Raw genomic sequence first — 19118 nt, 5'->3', positions numbered from 1 at the left:
CATGGTAATCATATTAAGAATAGTTACATAGCAATTTTATATACTTACCTTTGTAGATATACTATAATCTGAGTATGCATATATATATATACTCAGAGTATATACATATACGTATAAAAATATATAAAAATACACATAAAATATATCAAAATATATATAAAATGTCACCAGAAAACAAAAATTATACATGACTTGAGTAGAGACAATAAGATTTCTAGGTGATTGTTTGCTATTGAATAAACATCCAAGAATTTCCAACTCATAGTATTATCACAGAATGCTTTTATTTTTCTGAAATGATAAAATTCATATGGCTGTTTCCAAGTCACAGTTGTTGGTTTTATTTATTTTATAGCAGGGATTTCCAGTGTAACCACACAAGACCAAAAATTTGATGTACAGTGGCATTTAGTAATCCATTAAAACATCCTGCTGTGGCCATGTGAATCTCCATTTAGGCATTGCTGCTTTATTAATCTTACAAAGAAGAGTGCAATATGGTAGTAAAATAGTTATAATAACCTGAATGACAACATAGTAAGCATAGTGCAGGATAGCCACACACACAATTCTTCTGTTCTTCTGGAGTCGTGATAAATATAACTTCACATATTTGTACAACATTTTACTTACCACTGTAAGTGCTAATAAGTGGTGAGTTTGTTTTACTTATAGATACCTTTTTGATTGCCTTGTATTTCTAAGACATTATTTTTTTTGTGCTGAATAATGCATTCATTATTACAAACCTCAGAGCACATTTTACTTCATGAGATTGTCTAATAAGCACATAACAAGCCAAGGTTTCCAACAGTTTTTGATTTTCCATGATATTAGTCTTCTGATGGCATTGGTATTCTGACAATGATGGACATGACTATTAAGCAGTTGAGTAATAAATAGTGTTCCTAATAGGACTAGGACAGCAGCAAAGAAACAATAAAGGGATATTGTAGAAGTGCATAGTGGGAGTAGGAGTGAAATAGGCTCATATGAAGCAGTGGCAAAAGCCCAGATTCACTGGTTTTTGAAATTCTTCCTTTGTCAAAATGATTACTTAAAAAAAAAAGACATACAAAGAATCAGTTTCAAAACTATGTGAAGGTTATTAACATAATTATCAGTTATAAAAAAAAAATAACCCCCCAAGAAAACAAAACAAGCAAAAACAGCAACAACAAAAATCCAACAACAAAAAAACCACCCAACCAAAACCAAAAGACCCTCACCCAAATATATATCAAATGTCTGGGAGCAAAAAGCATTAAAATAGTAAAATCATTTCAAAGAAGTGGAAATGTTCTATATCTCTCTGTCCTGCAGCTTTGTGAGTCCGTGGCAAACATGGACTCAAAACAGTGGTTTTGCACCACAGAGTCTCTCCAACAGGTTTGCTCTCTCTCATCCACCAGACTTGCCTGCTCATCAGCCTCAGAACTGAGGCTGACCAGTTTTCTTAGGCTCTCAGAGAGCAAAAATGCAAAGAGTGCTTAGAAAAGAGTTACCTCCCAAACAAAAATGAACTGGTGAAAAAGTTAATTGTAAAAAATTAGTATTACATATACATGTCTCAAGAACCAACTACTTTCTCCTTTCATGATTTGCTTGACCGTAAAAATTCACCCAGTGTCTACAGAAGTGAACCACCTGTGTACTTGCAATCCAGGTAATTTTTCATTACTAAATGATTTGGAATACTTTCAATCACGTTGAATTCTTCTTTGCATTTTTAAGAGAAAGAAGATTGAGCTAAATCGCTACCCTGTATGAGTCAGTGCTGTTAAATTAAAAAGAAAAAAATGAAACCAAGCAGATTACAAAGACTTACTATTACAGTGTGTGGTTATTCATGACTAAGTCTCTGTCCAGAAGAAGGAATCCCAAAATTGTTTAACAAAAGCAACAGGACACAGTAAGTAATAGCCAATTACTTTACCCATAGTGTCTTTGAGGATCATCTAGCTGAGTAGAAAAGCCATTAAGAAAGTTTTGCAGGGCATCTTCGTCTTTGTATTTCCAGTTGTATTACTACAGGAATTCATTTGAAACAGAGCTACAAGCCATTTCTAGAATTAAATATACCGTTCATTCATTTCAGATGTATAATAGTGCAATCATCATTATAGAAAGGGAGCATAAAAGTGAAGGGTACATTTATTTAATTTGTATTTTCAGAAACATCATGGATTTCTTCAGCTGTATAGAGCAGTTGAAAGGATAAGCACTGTATTACCAGCTTCACGCAGTGCTATTTAAGCTGAGTCTATGTAAGAACTGCAAATATCTAAAGTCACTTTACACCCAGCAGGTGAGAAATACCTACTATGACAGAATTCAGATACTGTATATTTTCATCCTTAAAGATATTAATATATTGACCCCCTTTTTAAAAAGACGTTTCAGTGTTCACTTTCTGTAAATCAAGACCTGGCAAAGTTGCAAAACTGGAGCAAATGCTGGCCAACTCCTTATCATCACATCAGTTCCTTTTCTTTCAATACCAAGAAAATTAAAAGGAATAGTTGAGGCACAAGTGATTTGTATGTAGAAGTATAGAAGTATTTCAATAAGTAGACTAAAATGTCAGTGTTTAACTTTACTAAAAAAAGACATAGATCATAGGTATATGATCATAGTCATAGATCACAGTCACTGCAGTCTTACTGGATTGCTTTTTTTTTTTTTTTCCCCAAGATGAAAAAATAAACTGGTTCACAGAACTTACCAAATCCACTTCATACTGCCATTTCACATAGTTCATGTCTAATCAAAGCAAAAGTACAAACCCATGCTTCAAGGGAGCTTGAAAGCATTCTGCTACACCCGACAATAAACTATTTCTTCAGAGAAGACAGCTTCAGTGAACCCAGTAACGCAGAGTCTGTCCAGCTGAACTGACGTAAATGTTGCACGCAGAATTTAGCATGAAAGTGCACTGGCAACAAGCTTTTGAGAATAAGCTCATATCATAAGAGCTTGTGCTTGAAACTACTTTTACAGCTATGGTTACTGTTTCTGTTAAGAGGCACTGCATAAATATGGAGTCATTCATCTAATGCACTTAATATTTCTCAGATGAGGACTATTGCAGTTTTACCCTATGTCTAGGTGTGATAATACTTTGGTTTGCTTTACAGCAGTAGCATTGCACTAGCAATACAGCTGATACTAAAGAGAAGGCTGAAAACACTTGCAGACTGGAGTTGAAAAACCCCAATCTGCTCCTTTACTTCTTTTCATGCTTCTTGGTTAATTTTCCTCTTTCTAGTTGGAGGCTTGTACCGGTGTTTGTTCGCTTCTCCTTTTGCTGGCTCTCCTGGGAAACTTGTTGCACTGCTCGGAGGATAGCAGTCTGCACAATCTGCTTGCTGGCAATCTGCAGCTTAATTTCATCTTGCTCTGTCCCAGGCTTCTCACCTGCCAGAGCCAAACAAAAAAGAAAAGGAACTAAGAACTTGAGGCTAGTCCATGAAAACGTGAAGGACAGAAAAAGAGGAGAGGGGGAACAAAATCACAGAGTGACTGGGGATAGTTTATTACATAGGAAACCTGCCAATACTGAAGAAGATGAATTAGGGTGGAAAGTGCCTCTGCGTGCTCAGCACCACAGGACTGAATGAAGAGGGAGATTTTGAGTCATACAGCTCAATTACCCACTCTCCAGCTCTGGGGACAGCTGTGACTTCACAGCTGAAATAAGCACAGATGAATTTTGCAGTAAGACAGGAAAGGAAGATTTTCTCATCCAGCTGTGAATCACATTCATTTTGACTTGAGCTGTGCTTCTGGAGAGGGAATTGGACTTTATTCCGATAGCCTGACATGTACTCTCACCACCACAGAGAAAAAAACCACTGCTTCATTAACATTTCTTTTTATTTCGGATTGAAAGCCCTCATCCATCAAATTCCAATTGGTACAAAATTTTGTTTAGTGCAGTTTATTAACCCTTAGATAGATTTTCAAAAATATCTGCAAAACATTAAGAAACATCCAGATTGCTATGGGTAAAACAGAGAACATTTTCCACTACAACCTGAAAAATACATATTTTTATGTGAAACTTCCTTGTTTGGAAGTGTTAAAATCTGGAGAAAAATAAAGTAATGTAGTGTGACTACTGACATCTGGTAATGATGAAGAGTAGTTTATGTTAAGAGGTTTCTCTTTAAAAGTATTTTGACTCCTAACATAAATAGCAATTTGAACAATAAAGAACAATGGTCAAAGCTGATACTGACAAAAATAATTCTGACATACATTTATTGGCATATAGCAAATTAGTTGCTAATTGAAATGCTTAGACTAGGTGCAATTGACATCACTTGATTTGATTTTAAAGTTTTTAAAGATACTCATCTCAGTTCTTTCTTAATTGAATGTTATGGTCAAATATTTCATTAAATAGGATTTGTAGTTTACTGTCTGTTTTAATGACATATATTAAAAATTATGTCCTGAGAGAAATCGAACAGAGTGAATTAAAGGTCAGGTGCTTTGATGAGAGGTGCATATTTGAAATAGTGATAAATTCCCAATGTCCTTTCAGATGTTTATTTCAAGTAAACTTAAGATAGAAAGAAAAGAAGAATCACTTGTTTCCTTAAGGAATATGCTATACGTTTGAGGGAAGAGACAAGGTCCTGCACCTGGGTCAAAGTAATGCCTGATGTCAATGCAGACTGGGAGGTACATTTATTCCTGCAGATTTGTGGAGAAGTACTTAGGGACACTAGTAGGCAGAAAGGTGGAAATGAGATGGCTTGTAGCCCAGAAATGTAAGCTGGTCTTTACAGAAAGAGCGTGGCCAGGAGGCAAGGGAAGTGATTCTATCCCTGTGCTCAGCTCCTGTGAGAGTCCTGTGCACTGCATCCGGGTCTGGGGTCCTCACCACTGTAAAGACAAGTAAGAGGTTAAAACCTGTGAAAACATAGAAAACATGTTTTACACTGGAAAAGCTGACTGAAAAATCACTTGAATTCTTGGCACAGCCAGCTTCCTTGATTCAGTTTTTTCTTCTCAACATTTGAAACAGTGTGGTTTTGGATGGAATTAAATGTTACATATCAGATATAGTACAAATAATTCTTTACTACTCAAATATGAACTCACATTTTATAACACAATGAATTAGTCTTCTTGCTTGGCTGAAAAAGATCAATCAACACATCTGATGTTCAGAAGATAATGGATTAACAAAAGCAGGGATAAACATGAAATTCTAATTACAAATGAGTATGTTGGAATAGAAAATGAGGTTATATGAAGTGTGAAAAATTTGCTAATCCTCAAAGCCACAAACCCCCAGAATCTATCATTGAAAACATATTGTCATTAAGCACATTGCTGTTGAAAATTACTCAGTTTGCTCTCCTTAGGGATGCTTCGTTATTTATTTGGTCCTTGTCAATTAATCTAAAAAATCTGATGTTTAAATATTTTTACTTTAGAAAGATCATCCATGGCAACACTCAGCTGAAAAAAAAATTTCTAATGCATTTCTTCCTGGGCTTTTCAGTTGTTTATTTAGGAGCAAAATCTGAAAAGCTGGTCTGAAAGCACCATACAGATAAGTGAGATGTAGATTACGTCTGCTCAGCTCTAACTCATTGGAGGATTCTTTTATTCGCTGAGATAATAAAGAACAGAGAACTCAAAACCTCTGGACTACCTCTGCCCAGCCTCTGAGGGTTTAGGTATGCACAGAAAGGAAATGAAGCAGCTTGAATAAACTTAATTTATAGTTGTGTAAAATGGTCAGGATAATAGCAACTCAGATAACAAGAGATAATTGGCTTCAGACACAGAGAGAATTAAAGCCATTGGCCTGGGGTGATGTGACCAATGAGACCATTGGCAGCTTCTGTGGACCATCTAAATTAGAAAGCAAGTGAAAATGACAGTTATTTTGGAGGGTGATATCTGACACTGTGTTTGACCCAGGTCTAAGCCTGTGTTGGGACCATTATTTGTGGGAGCTGGACTGACAGAGATTTCAAGCAGTCAAACATGAACATCCAGCTCCCCTGGGTGCATGGTAACTATTACAGCTGGCCCAACAGGCCATGATCCTGGGCAAGTGGCTCTAGATGACCCTGCTTGAGTAGGAGTTGGACTAAATGACCTCCAGAGGTTCCTTCCAACTACAAACCTACTGCCTTTCCTGTGATTTTAGCTGGTGAGGCTGCAATAAATCACAACTTTTCCACTTCCTGAATGAGTAAAAAGCAATCTCCCAAAAAGCATCCCCACTACATCCTCTCTTTCCAATTATCCATTTCAAGGAAAGCAGTTAGCTAGTTGTTTTCTGAGAAGCTAATTAAATTATTGATAGGCTGGACCCACTCTGAGCAAGAAGAAAGGGACTGACTAAGGAAAGCAGAGATGACTCATACAAGAATACCAAAGGGGCTGAGCTGGAACATATCTATGTCCACCTTGCTGAAATACAGACATCCAGGACATCCAGGCAGAAATCTGAGTGCCTATAGAATTAATTAGGCACTTTAAGAACTGCACATTTTCAGTCAAATGAAAAAAAGACATAGCTCCTGATGGCTAGGTATATGGTGTTTAGCTAATCAAAATGAGAGTTACTAGGATAATAAAATACAATTAATTTTTATCAACCAATTTTTAAGATTTGAAGTATAACTAGTTAAGTTAAAATTCCTTGACGAATAAGTAATTTGAAGTAATTTTTGTTCAAGTAAAACTTGAACAACATCAGAAACACATGCTGCCTATTAGTTATGCTTGTCTAAAGACTATATTTTTCTCTTGATGTTAGGAAATCTTTACTTTTTCTCTATCTTTAGATGCTCACCCCTCATACTCAGAACCCCAATCCTGCAAATAGAGAAATGAAATATCTGGGTTAAGTGATGTTAAACATAAGGTAGCAATTATATCATCAACACATGATGAAGTCCCTTTAGCATGTTTTTATTACCTTGTACTACTCTTTGTAAATTTTATGCTAGCTAAAAAGCAATTTTTAAACTCTGGTCTGGTTCTGCAATCCAAAGTACAGTTTGAGAGATACAAAAAATATCAAAATTTTGGACTGACTGCAGGAATCAGTCACATATTCCACTTCTACCTAAAACTAGTGGCATATGTCAGTGCCTTGAAATTTACTTGCTTGAGGATGTTCCCCATCAAGGCAAATATGGTGGAAGTTTGGAAAAAGAATAAAGATATTTGAAGGAAATTCCAAGAATTCATTTCAATTTGTAGAACTAATATTAATTTAAGTCCAAGAACTCCTTGCATGTAAGACTTTCCCACCTCTGAGATGCTTCTAGACTATGGAATATTCTTGAAAGGTATACATGGGAAAAAAAAATAACTACCGAGAAAAAGCATTTAGCAGATCAAATGTATAACAACTTCACTCTGGTTGCACATGAGCCTTTTCTCATTTATACACTTTACTTTCTTCAAAGCATCCTGAGTCACTTCCTTTCCAGCCTGCAATCAAAGTAGTCTCCTGCACTTTCTGTTGATATCCCCTGGGGCTATTTCCTTTCAGCTTGCTAGAAGTTAAATTTATTATGCCTTATAAAAACTCCTAATAAGTAACACCCAATAATGGGTAATTTGTTTGAATCAACAGCTGAGTTCTCTACTGTACATTTTCATAGGATTATTTGGAATACTATCATGAAGGTTAACTATGACAGGCATGACCTTGCAAAGATGCAAGCCTATCCCAGATCCACTAATGCTGTCAATAAACAGTGGGGGAGTTAATGTTTTAATTCACCTTTCCTCAAGGCATTTTATTTTCCTGTAGGTTGTATAAACTACTTTGAATTTAACCATATCTAAAACTAAGAGTAAAAATCACATTCCCCTAAACAAACTTCTGATCAATTTAAAACTCAGAATTACTCATAATTCATTACCCTGTTAGCTACAATTTAAATTTATGCAATAATTCCGAAGCTGAAAAAGCCAAGAAGTAAATATCTTTTTCTTCAAATTTACATAAGGTTATGCAGATATAGTCTTTAAATAAAAATATACCATTAGTTTTAGTAATATATTGTTTGGATGGCAATAATTAATTAAACTCTTTCCTGCAGCACTGGAACATTAGAATTAGAATAGAATTTATAATCCAGTTGACAGTACTAATGAAAATTTTAAATGGAATGAAAGTATAAGTAGACAGGACTGTGATGGTTAGACTTCATCAGAAGGTCCAGTGTGGATGCATAGGAGCTGTGTATAGAGAAAAAAAGCTGCATGTTATTACCAAAATTGTTTTTATAAACTTTATAGTTGGTACGTGTTTATAGATATTGAAAAACCTTACAGAACCTGGCAGGTTTGTAATGACATCATGTATGTGTGTATGTTTTAATAAGTAACAGTAATATTCTTTGCATCAATATTGATATTCTTCTACAAGAATCCAGGTTCAGCTCTTTAGCTTCCCTTTGGCATTAGGCAGTGACAAATCTCTCTATCTTGTTGGCCACAGCATAGAAATTCCAGGTGAGCCTCCTCTGACAAATATTTTGTAACCTGCGAATTGAAGTGGTTAAAAAATTTCCTTCTTTGATTTACTTTAGAGGTTGGCGCCGGGATTTCAGCACAAGAAGCCTAATTTGAAGAAGACATCCATAATCAGGAAATGTTGATGACTCATGTTTATTACATCCAGAACAAATGAACATGGCAATCAGCCAGGGCTGAAGACTTTCCAACACGTGCACAAACCAACTTTGCACATGAGAGTCATTAAACTATTTTACAGAATTAGAGACCAGAATTAGAGAATAATTTGTCTCAATGTCAGTAATGATACCAGCTCAGAAACTGCATGAAAAGGTCCCATAATGAAGTTCCATATTTAATCTTTAAAAAAAATAAAAAATGCATTCTTAACTGCACTAGAGTTAATTTTGTCTTGTACCATATATCATGCTCTAAAACACAGCCTGGTGAGGTCCTGACTAATAGCTGTCAAGCGTCAGGAGGCAATACTCACTCACCCTAATTCCATGAGGAAGAAGAGAGGACACTGAACCTATCAGAAATGCCAAAAGTACTTTAATGTAGGATCCTGTGTTTATCCAGTCCCTGACCTGCTATGTGCAGAGGATTGCAACATTGACTTTCAGTAGAAAAGTTATGGTTCAGTTCAGGTTTATTTTCTGCCCTAACCTCATTCCTAATTCCTGCTGTTTAACCAGCATGGAAGAAGAACTGTATCATGAAAGGGTCCAGCACAGACTACTTTACTCTTCAAAATAAATTTTAAGAATGAAGCTGGAATAACTCTGCTCTGAATACAAATGGAGGAGTAATATAAGGGCAAAAGGGAAGATAAGAAATGCAGATAAGCTGTCTCGAAAAACATACTAATAACTCCAGGGCAATACTTCATTGTACCTTTTTATCCAGTCATTAGCTATATCTCAACTCAGGTTTTATAATTTTTTTCCCACTGAGTTTTTCCTCTTTCTTAAGAGATAAGAATATCTGGAATTCTCTTTGGGTTTTTTGCTATATAAAGCTATCTTTTTAAAGACTCCAGCAAGTTATTTTATACTATTTGAAATACACCAGTGAAAATGAATTTTTTTAGATTAAGAGATTGCTGAGACCTATCTATTCTTAAGCATTTTTTCAATGTTTTAGAAAGATTTCTTGCCATAGTTCAATAATATTAACTAAAACCAGATTATACACTTCAATCTATATATTTTATAGGTATTTTCACATATTGTAATAAATTCTCTCCTTAAGGTCTGTGTCTTTGCGCTTGGAAGACTGAATGTAGTTCAAAATATTAGTCGCTGACAATTCTGCCACACCCAAACCCATAAGTGTGTTACTCAGGTTTTGGTCCCAAAAGGAATATTTCTGGATTCAATACTGTAAACTAAGATTAATTTAACAGGATTTTTGAGTCTTAGGCTGTAGTTCAGTGTATTAAAAATAAGATATTCCCTAAAGAGCATCTGGGACCAGCTACTTCAAAGTTAATGAAAAATTTACATTCTCTTCATCTGCACAGCTTTCCTACTTCTTTTAGAGAACATGTTTAAAATACTAAAATAAGATAAAATAAGAAACCTCTCTACATCAAAAGCTGGGATTCTTTCAAGGCAGGAGAGGTCCAGTGGCACAGATACAGGTGACTCATATCATAGAATCATAGATTGGTTTGGATTGGAAGGGAGGTTAACATCTAATTCCAAAGAACATCTAATTCTAGAATTCTAATTCTTTAGAATTCTAAATTCTATTGCTCCTGCCATGGGGCATCTAGAACTTCTCTGGGCAACTTGTTTCCATACCTCACCATCCCCCCAGTGAAGAATTTCTTCCTAACATCTAATCTAAACCTTCCCTCTTTTAGTTTAAAACTATTCCCCCTTGTCCTATCACTACCTGCTCATGTAAAAAGTCACTCTCCCTGTTTTTTATAAGCCCCTTTTATGCACTGGAAAGGTCCCTGAAGGTCTCCCCATGTCTTCCCTTCTCCAGGCTGAACAACCCCTACTCTCTCAAACTGCCTTCATTGGAGAAGTGCTCCAGGGCTCTGATCATCTTTTTTCCTCTTCTCTGAACCCAGTCTAACAGGTCCGTGCCCTATTTGTGCTGAGGATGCAAGAGCTGGATGCAGCACTACATGTGGGATCTCACCAGAGAAATACCTGAGTAGAATATGGCTCAATTTACTTCTTCAGGCAAAAAAAATTCAAACTCCCATTCTTCTGCTGGACCAACTGCACAGCTGAGCTTCATGACATCTGCAAACTTGCAGAGGTGGCACTCGATCCCACTGTCCATGTCATTGATGAAGGTATCAGAGTCTGAAGATGGGGCCCTGAGGGACACCACTCATCATCTGACCCCCTCTGCCTCCTATTTTCTGCAGTTCAGGTGCTCAGAGATTACTATCTAAAAAGAAAACATTAGGCACAAAACCTAGATAACATTTATGTAGGCCTTCTGAATCTGTATCAAAAAAGCTCATTTTGAGCCCCCTTGAAACACAGCTTTTGTGTTAGAAGACTTTCAGTATCCACCACCATACAGCATAAGCAAAGGGCAAGTTTTCAATGGAGGTTTATTTCGCTAGCTGCTGTGTATGTATTTCTATAACTTTTTGTGTGTTTTGGTCTTAAAGAACTATGTACAGGTTAATTAAAATTTGCAATATCTGAATCTGTTTTGCTTTTTTAAGTGTAAAAAATAGGAAAGAGGTTACATAACCTGTAAATACCAGCAAACATGCTGTTTTATCCAGTGAAAACATCCTGCTACATTTTAGATATATTTCAATTTATATCAGATTATTCAGTCAAAAATTGGTCAAATGTCAGGTGAAGCAGAGCCCTTCTCTAGCTCTAAAATAAACCCCAAACGAAAAAAAAAACATGAAAAAACATCTGCCCCCCACAAAAAAAACCTGAATTTGCACATGCACAGAAGTACAGAAAAATTTCCTTGTTTATTTTGGAATGTGAGTGGAGTATGAAAGCTGTAAATACAGCTATTAGCAACTGAGGCTGATACTATATATACTCATATATATATATGTTGAATCTCAGAATTACAGAATATGCTGAGTTGGAGAGGACCCATCAGGATTATGGGGTCCAACTCCTGCCCTGTTCAGAACAATCCCCAAGAGTCACACCATGTGCCTGAGAGTGTTGTCCAAATACTTTTGAATTCTGTCAAGCTTGGTGCCGTGACCTCTTCCCTGGGGAACCTATTCCAGTACCTTGGGTGAAGAATCTTTTTCTAATATCCAACCTAAACCTCCCGTGACACAATTTCAGTCCATTCCCTTGGGCATATACACATATACATATATACAAAAAGTAAGGACAGAAAATAAATCAAAGATTATATAAACCTAAAAGGCACCTTGAAAGAGCAAAACTCTTTTTTGGTATTTTTTATTTCATAGCTGTAATCTTGACAGAATCTCTCTGCAACAGGATGCCATCACATGCTATTTTCCACTCTTGGAACTGATTCTCTCTCTTCCCAGAGAAATATTTTCTGCTCTATTAAGAAAATTTACTTCAAGACAAAATGTAATGTCAATCTGCAAGTATTTAACAGAAGTGTTAATGGATATGCAACCCCTCTGTACTGGTAAATCATGAGTGGATTCACTGCCCAAATACAGAAAATAGAGGGTTTTTCTATCAAATATACATAGTACAAAGTGAAGCAAATGAAGTAATCCACAGGAGGTTATTTCTGCCTCTCCATCAGAGAAATACCGGAGTAGAATATGGCTCAATTGACTTCTTCAGGCAAAAAAATTCAAACTCTCTTGAAGAAGGAAGACAGAATCTTCTGGAAACACAACTACAGTGTTTGCAAGGGTAGACAACAGCAACACTGAGCTCAACTGCTCTGACTTCCCTGGCAAAAGGGACCTGAAGCATTTTAGGAATACTCAAGTCAGCTTTTCAATTCTGCTAACATCAGTAAAGACTCTGTTCCAATTGACTGATATCCACTAAAGTTCAGTAGAATCTTTCAAGTTATTATGTAAAAGACACAATGCAGATGGCCAACTAGTAGTCAAAAAATTTCACAAAGCCTATAAATAAATTCAAATGCATTGCTTGCAATTATTTTTTGCTTAACCTTGTATTTGTAACATAATACAATGTATTATGTCCTTAACAAAATCTCTATTAGACAAGAGTGGAGGTATAGGAATAATTCAACCTTTCACTGCATTTTACAGCACAGGTATTTTTTCCATTAGCACAATAAAACATATAAGATTGGAATGATACTATTTATGTTTACAACAAGTACATGAGAACAATTCACCTGCAAGTATAATGACTTGGAGAAACAAACTCTAGAGACCAATGTAACTCATTCCTTTTCTACATTTATGATTTGACTTTCCTGCTCAATAAACAGTTCCAGTAAGGATGTTAATAAGGACTGTATCACTTATTATCACTACCCCCAACTATGAACAACTCCTTCAATATAGACCATACACAGCCACTATGATAACAGAATTCTTCTCACACCTAACCTGAATAGCATTCAATCCAGTGACAGTGAAGCGAAAGGTGCCAGCCTCACTTATTCAAGCCTTCAGTTCTGTTAAAAATAATTTTAAAAATAAATTCTGTGCCTTTTTTAAACATTATGTTGATTTGTACTTTAAAGAAAGATTGCACCTAGGACTGTTGATTATTTTCTCAACTTGTTAATTTCATCATATTTCTGAATGTCTATGAACTACATTTCTTTCACCTCACTAATGAGGTCTGCTAGTGGAGTTTCACAGCAAGGGAAAGATCAATGTGTCACTGAGAAAAGGTCAGCACAAGAAACATTTTTCCTCAGCAAAAGAGAAAAAGAATTTCCTCCTATATGATTTCTTCCTACCAAGTGGCAAACACTTTGAACTACTGTTGAGAGCTGTAAATGCATTCAGACACTTTTAGGCAGCAACTGGTCTCCATACTCACTACCAGCCATAACAAATACTGGACAAAATCTCCATTATATTAGACTACATGAGGTTGGCAAATAGTTTTGTTTTTCACTTTCAAATTTATGTCCTACACATGGACTTTATCAACATAAAGCTATCAAATAAGAATACTATATGTATATACTTTTACATTTTTTTATTAGGGATTTTTGGTGGGGCCTGCAGAACTTAGAGCATTAATAGATTGTAGCACAGTAGTTAATAAGGACAAGGACTGTGTCCTGCCTTATTCTCATGGATGAAAGATACTTCATAACTGAGTGCCAGAGTACCACAGTTGGCACAAACACTGGAGATATCCCACAACACGGTACCTTCAAAGAAATAAAGTTTTTGCAATTTTTGCATTTACAAACAGGCCCTTCCATGCTGTCTTGATCTGGGCATTGTGGTCAGGAATTTGCAATAGTATCTGTAACACTATAATGAAAAAAAGAAAAATTATGTCAAGAAATTTCGTGTCTTCACATTCTGCAACACAACAGGTTGTTGCTCTCCCAGATTTTCCACTGGAGAAGATCAGGATTATTCAGATCAGTACATGCATCTGTTTCAGTATGCAGCTGCTATGTCTTCAATTGCAGTGTAATGAGATTCCTAAAATGTTTGGTACAGGATGCGTTTCTGATCTTCAGTGTCATTATACAAGTCTGCTATGTTGCTCCCAGTTTAAAAATGTTAACAGCTGCGCTGATGAAAAGCTTGTTGAAAACCTACTGATGTTGCTGCTGCATGAAAAAGGTGCTGAGCTATGAATATCCTGACTTCTCTAATGTCTATCTTTAAAATTTGTGTTCACACATTTTTTAACACAAAAATATTGATACAAAAATTAATTCTGTATCTTCCTCCTTCTTTTAGAACTATAGGGTGTTGAGTAAAGTATCTGAGTTTCTAGTTATAGAGAAACTGTCAGTTAAAAGGAATTCTTCAAATTACACTGACAAATAACAAGATTCACCTAAAAGATGAAATCACACAACTCAAAGCAGACACAAGCTGAAGAAAGAGAGTGTTTGACCTTAAACAACCTGTCAGTGTAAATATTCCAATCTTTCTTGAGGTATTCAGTTCAAAACAGATTCCTTTCTAGAATAAACTATGCCAAAAAACCAACAAAAAACCAAACAAACCACCACAACTTTGTGGATGAAACTATTATGGCATGCAATGATAAGACTCTATTATTTGGTTATTTGGTTATTTTACTTATGGTTTTACAGAGTAAGAGTAGTGTAAAATTCTCAAAATATACTAAAATGATCACTGAAATTATGGTCTAGAGAGATTAGCTTAGCTACCTTTTAGGTAACTCAGACATGCTTAATAGGTTTCTAACTTTATTCCCAAGTTAATTTTAAAAACACAGGCCATGGTTGTGCTATATCAGTACATATATGAAAGGGCAAAGGCCTAAGACATAAGTGTTTGAGTGACTTGTGCAAAATAGCATTAGAAAAAAAATCTTGAAGCATGGAAACACCTTTGTATTGTATTTGTTCAGACAAATCATAAATAAAGAGTAATTTTTTTTTTAATCTTTGCACTTGGAAAACATTTTAGGATTGAAAATAAGCAGGGAATATGTCCAAGGTAATTTTTGGAAAAGTAAGTGAAAGTCTGAAAAAAAGTAGTTTGATTACTAATATTTAAAGTTACTGTTAAATCTGGTAAATACTGATATTGGAAGAGATCACATCTTTGTAAACTAATGATCTGCTATCAGCAGAAAGCTTGCTGCACAATCTAATTTTTACTAATGTGTTAGAACAAATAAGTGTTTTAATACCTCTTTATTTCTCACCTCACAATGGCATATATTTAATCTGTGGAACTATTTATAGTTACCAATATTTTATAGGCTAATCTGGTATTAATATTTCTTAAATTCTGGAATATACGCTCTTCTAAAGAAAGTTTTAAAAAAATTTCACAAGTAGATCTGCCAATTCAAAATTGTGACTTTTCTCTGCTTTTTAATCTGATCCTTGAAATTTCATGCTTCTCTACTGGAGTCTCATATGTACCTCCATCTTTACATGCAATTTAAAATAACACATTTTTATCTACTTCTCAAGCTGCCTAAAGGATTTCAGTTCAGGAAAAGTAAAGAAGCTAAACTTTGTAACATATAGCTTTTGCATGAATTTCATGTATCATCCCCCCACTCTAAGGGCAGCATAACATGTGTGAATTATGCAGGAAAAATGAATGCCCAGACATCTCATAGAGTTTGGACTGCATTTCCTATACATCAGCATATCATTAATCAATCAGCACAAGACAGCGCAAAGAAGCCTCAGTCAAATTAAACCAAGTAAGGAAAAAATGTATACTTAGTTCCTTTTCTGGAACAGTCTCAATGTTAATTTTAAGTGGGAAGGAAGACTAAGAATAAATGAAGAAAATGAAGAATACTTTTTTGCATGCCTACAAATAGCAGTACACTGTCTAAAATGAGCCAGGCAATTTTGGCATAGAGTACTGGCCATTTTATAATAATTTTCATCTATCTATCTATCTGTTTCATTAATATTCAGACGTCTTTAGATGTTGTTTGTTTTTGTGCTGCTTTGTTGTGTCATTTTTTCAGCATAGGAGATATAAGTTTTAGGGAGTTGAAGATTAACAGGAAAGTATGTATTCAGTAAATAGTCAGTAGGCTTCATCTTTTTAAAAGTTATTCAAACTTGGTAAGCTGCTTTTACTTAACAGTTTATAAATATAGCCCGTTAATTCAGAGCTCTAAACTAACATAACCAAGACCTTAAGAAAAAGACTATCACCTTATTCATCTGCAAAATCTTATCTTTGTTGTCAGGTAAATGACTTCCATAATTTTTGTTTCTGGAAGAGAATTTCCTCTTGATTGTTGTTTTGTTTTGTTTTCTTTTTTTTTTTTTTTTTACCTCATCCTGAAAGTTTATCATTCTGACCCTAACCATTTATAGTTAGATAAATCTTTTGCTTCCTCTCCCATCACACTCCAAACAAATAAATGGAACAGAAAATCAGGTCATTCATCACAGTGAGATAAAATCAGAAAGTTGACTGAAGAAATGAAAGTCAGTTCCTTAGTAAACTTATAGTATTTTTACATTATATGGCCTTAAATACTGTGAACATGCTAAAGATGCATAAAGCATTTAATTTTTTTTTTTTTAATATCTGGAGAAGAGATAATGCCAGGATGGAGCTGATTTGCAGGGAAGAAAAGCAATAAAAAATTGGGATCCACTCAAGCTTGCACTGTCTGAACACAATAGATTGTTTTATTATCTCTTTTACAAATTCCCATTTAGTTGCCCCATGCATTTTATGGCAACATTTGCAAGGAGACCATGGGCTTTTCTTTGAGTAAAAGATAACTGAAGAATAACTATATAAAAGAGTTTTGGAGAGAGGATTTTTTTCCATCTATGGATTAGAGTTGTGAAAAGAACAATTCATGCAGTTATTAATGAGCTTAGGGGCTTGTTCTTTGTCAGCCTTTGGAGCAAAAATGTGCATGTTTTCATTATTTTAGGGGTAATCTCTTCCTACAATATTCCAGGCCCACAGAGCACTTCAAATACTTGTACAGTTAACGGTGACAGTCTGACAGACAAAAGAGTTCAGGAAAGAGCTGCTAATGCTGGGGGAAAAAAAAAACAGTGGATTGTTCTATTAAGATAAATAAGTAGGTTCCAATTTCAGAATATAATGTAAACACAAATGTATGAAATTAGAAAGCAACCAGACAGTTAAATAGACAAAGTTAATAAGACTGTCAAAAAGAGATACTGGTTTTTTTCAAGAAATTAGACTAAATTGGGTTAGCAAAGTCAGTCATAAGATGTTTTTTATACGAAAGTATAAAGCTTTTTGATTTTTACCCTTTCAGAGATTGGATATAGAATTTCAAGGAAGATAAAACTTCTGCTAGCTTTGCAAAATAAAGGTATTAATAGCTATTCATTGTCAAGTTGCAGCATTTACTTTCCCTTTTCTATTGACCCACTATTTTAGTGAAAGATATACATCTTTAATGAAGTTATTTTCAAACTATGTCCCCATAGAAGATATTACGCATGACTTACATTTACACCCTGGAGCTACTGGGCCTCTCATCCCTTTCTGAACAGCCAACTGCCTATTTCCAAGCAGAATGTACCAAACCCAATAAAAATTTGCTGTAGTTTTGTTTCTTTTATGGGTTAACACAAAAGAAATTCTGCACCCTTATAGAGTGAGATCTCGCATTAGACATGAACTGCTGAAATCTTCAATTTTGTTCCAGTAAAAACTAGACTGAACAAACTTTCTGCTCTCTTTCATTCAAATACTTATTTTGTTTTGAGGAGGAGGAAAGAGGAAATGAAATTTGTAAATTATCCCCATGAGTTTCAGGGGTGGTCATACTGGCAGCCGCTGGTGTGGGTGCAGAGGGGGACTCACTCTCCAGTCACTGCAAGGCCATATCCCCCTTCGTGGCCCTTTAGTGCAGGCTGACAAGCACAGCACCCTGCACACTTGTATAGGAGGCTCCTGCCTGTCCCTGATGAGAACCACAGGGGTGACCCTCATAACCTTTGGATCCACAGCTAAAGAAACCCCAAGCTAGAACCTACCTGCCTCTGTCTGCTGGCAGCTTTGCCTCACCCATTACCCCCTCCCAACAGCAGCTCTCTGGCACGGCCGGGGCCTTCCTGCAAGGCTACCCGACTGGGATCGGGATGTAGCTGCCCTTACCTGGAGCGAACACCATGGTGCCGCCGGGGCGGCACGGCTCAGCACGTCGGACAGCTCCCGGCCCCGCTGGGATCAGCACCTCGCTCGGCTGGGATCAGCACCACGGACAGCTCCCGAGCCCGCTGGGATCAGCACCACGGGCAGCGCCCGTCCCGCCGGGCTCAGCACCACGGACAGCGCCCGGCCCCGCACGGCGGCGGAGGCGGCCGCGGTCCCTCCCTCCACAATGCGGCGGGGCGGGGAGGGGGCCGGGGCGCCCGCACGGACACACACACACAGACACACACACACACACACACACTCTCCCTCTCTCTACCAGAGAACCATCACTGCCATAATTCCTTACCTTGCAGTGGCAGCAGAGGGAAGGGCAAAAAGGAGAAAGGCAATAGCGATCTGCCCGGCAGGGAGACTGGCTAATTGCTCCTAATTACATCTCGACAACAGTCCCGCTGCCTGACATTTTGGGGTGCGCTGCTTTCACTGCAAGCTGACAGCACTGGTAATAGGCTCTAGTGACACCGTACTTTGTCACAGCATTTTCGCTTCCAAAAGCTCAAATGCCGAAGAATTTATACTCTAATTTCACAGCCCTGTTAACTCAGATGTACCCAACAGCAGCACTTTAAGAAACAACACAAATATTTTGGCATCTGAAAGATCAAGGCAAACCAGTAAAGAAAATAATGATCAGTAATTAAACATATTAAAAATATAAAATAAGGGTCAACAGCAGAAGACTACTTAAAATTTCCTAGCATCTTTCACGTTTCAGATTTAATTTACTTTTGTTTGTACAACACATAGTCAGATTTCCTGTGGACCCTGAACTTCTACAGCAGAACCGAGAAATACAAAGTCACTTGGGACAAGG

General features: G+C 36.4%; 1 protein-coding gene across 3 annotated transcripts; it reads right to left on the bottom strand.

The window, feature by feature from the left end:
* Positions 1 to 262: 262 nt before the first annotated feature.
* Positions 263 to 18377, bottom strand: AKAIN1 (A-kinase anchor inhibitor 1). 3 transcript variants are annotated; one of them, XM_014871317.2, is made up of 2 exons: positions 18245 to 18331; positions 263 to 3417 (listed from the first exon to the last, which is right to left on the bottom strand). In XM_014871317.2, exons 1-2 carry the CDS (start codon positions 18258 to 18260, stop codon positions 3227 to 3229), a joined length of 207 nt encoding a protein of 68 aa, XP_014726803.1. In that variant the 5' UTR covers positions 18261 to 18331; the 3' UTR covers positions 263 to 3226. The 3 variants fall into 3 exon arrangements, 2 of the variants coding, with proteins under 2 accessions (XP_014726803.1, XP_088029700.1); XM_088173574.1 differs by lacking the exon at positions 18245 to 18331 and adding an exon at positions 4650 to 18173; XR_015806971.1 differs by having other exon boundaries at positions 3274 to 4893; positions 18245 to 18377.
* Between the last annotated feature and the right edge of the window lie 741 nt (positions 18378 to 19118).

The sequence above is a fragment of the Sturnus vulgaris genome, chromosome 1, assembly GCF_052056855.1.
Source record: "Sturnus vulgaris isolate bStuVul1 chromosome 1, bStuVul1.hap1, whole genome shotgun sequence".
NCBI classification, from domain to species: domain Eukaryota; kingdom Metazoa; phylum Chordata; class Aves; order Passeriformes; family Sturnidae; genus Sturnus; species Sturnus vulgaris.
This window is presented reverse-complemented; position numbering and strand designations above follow the sequence as displayed.

Bases quoted from the DNA above. Each gene is read 5' to 3' on its own strand.
- AKAIN1 (XM_088173574.1), bottom strand. From the start codon at position 4,695: ATGTACCTCCCAGTCTGCATTGACATCAGGCATTACTTTGACCCAG. The intron at 3,418-4,649 runs GTGCAGGACCTT...TGGCTCTGGCAG, and splicing joins CAGGCATTACTTTGACCCAG to GTGAGAAGCCTGGGACAGAG.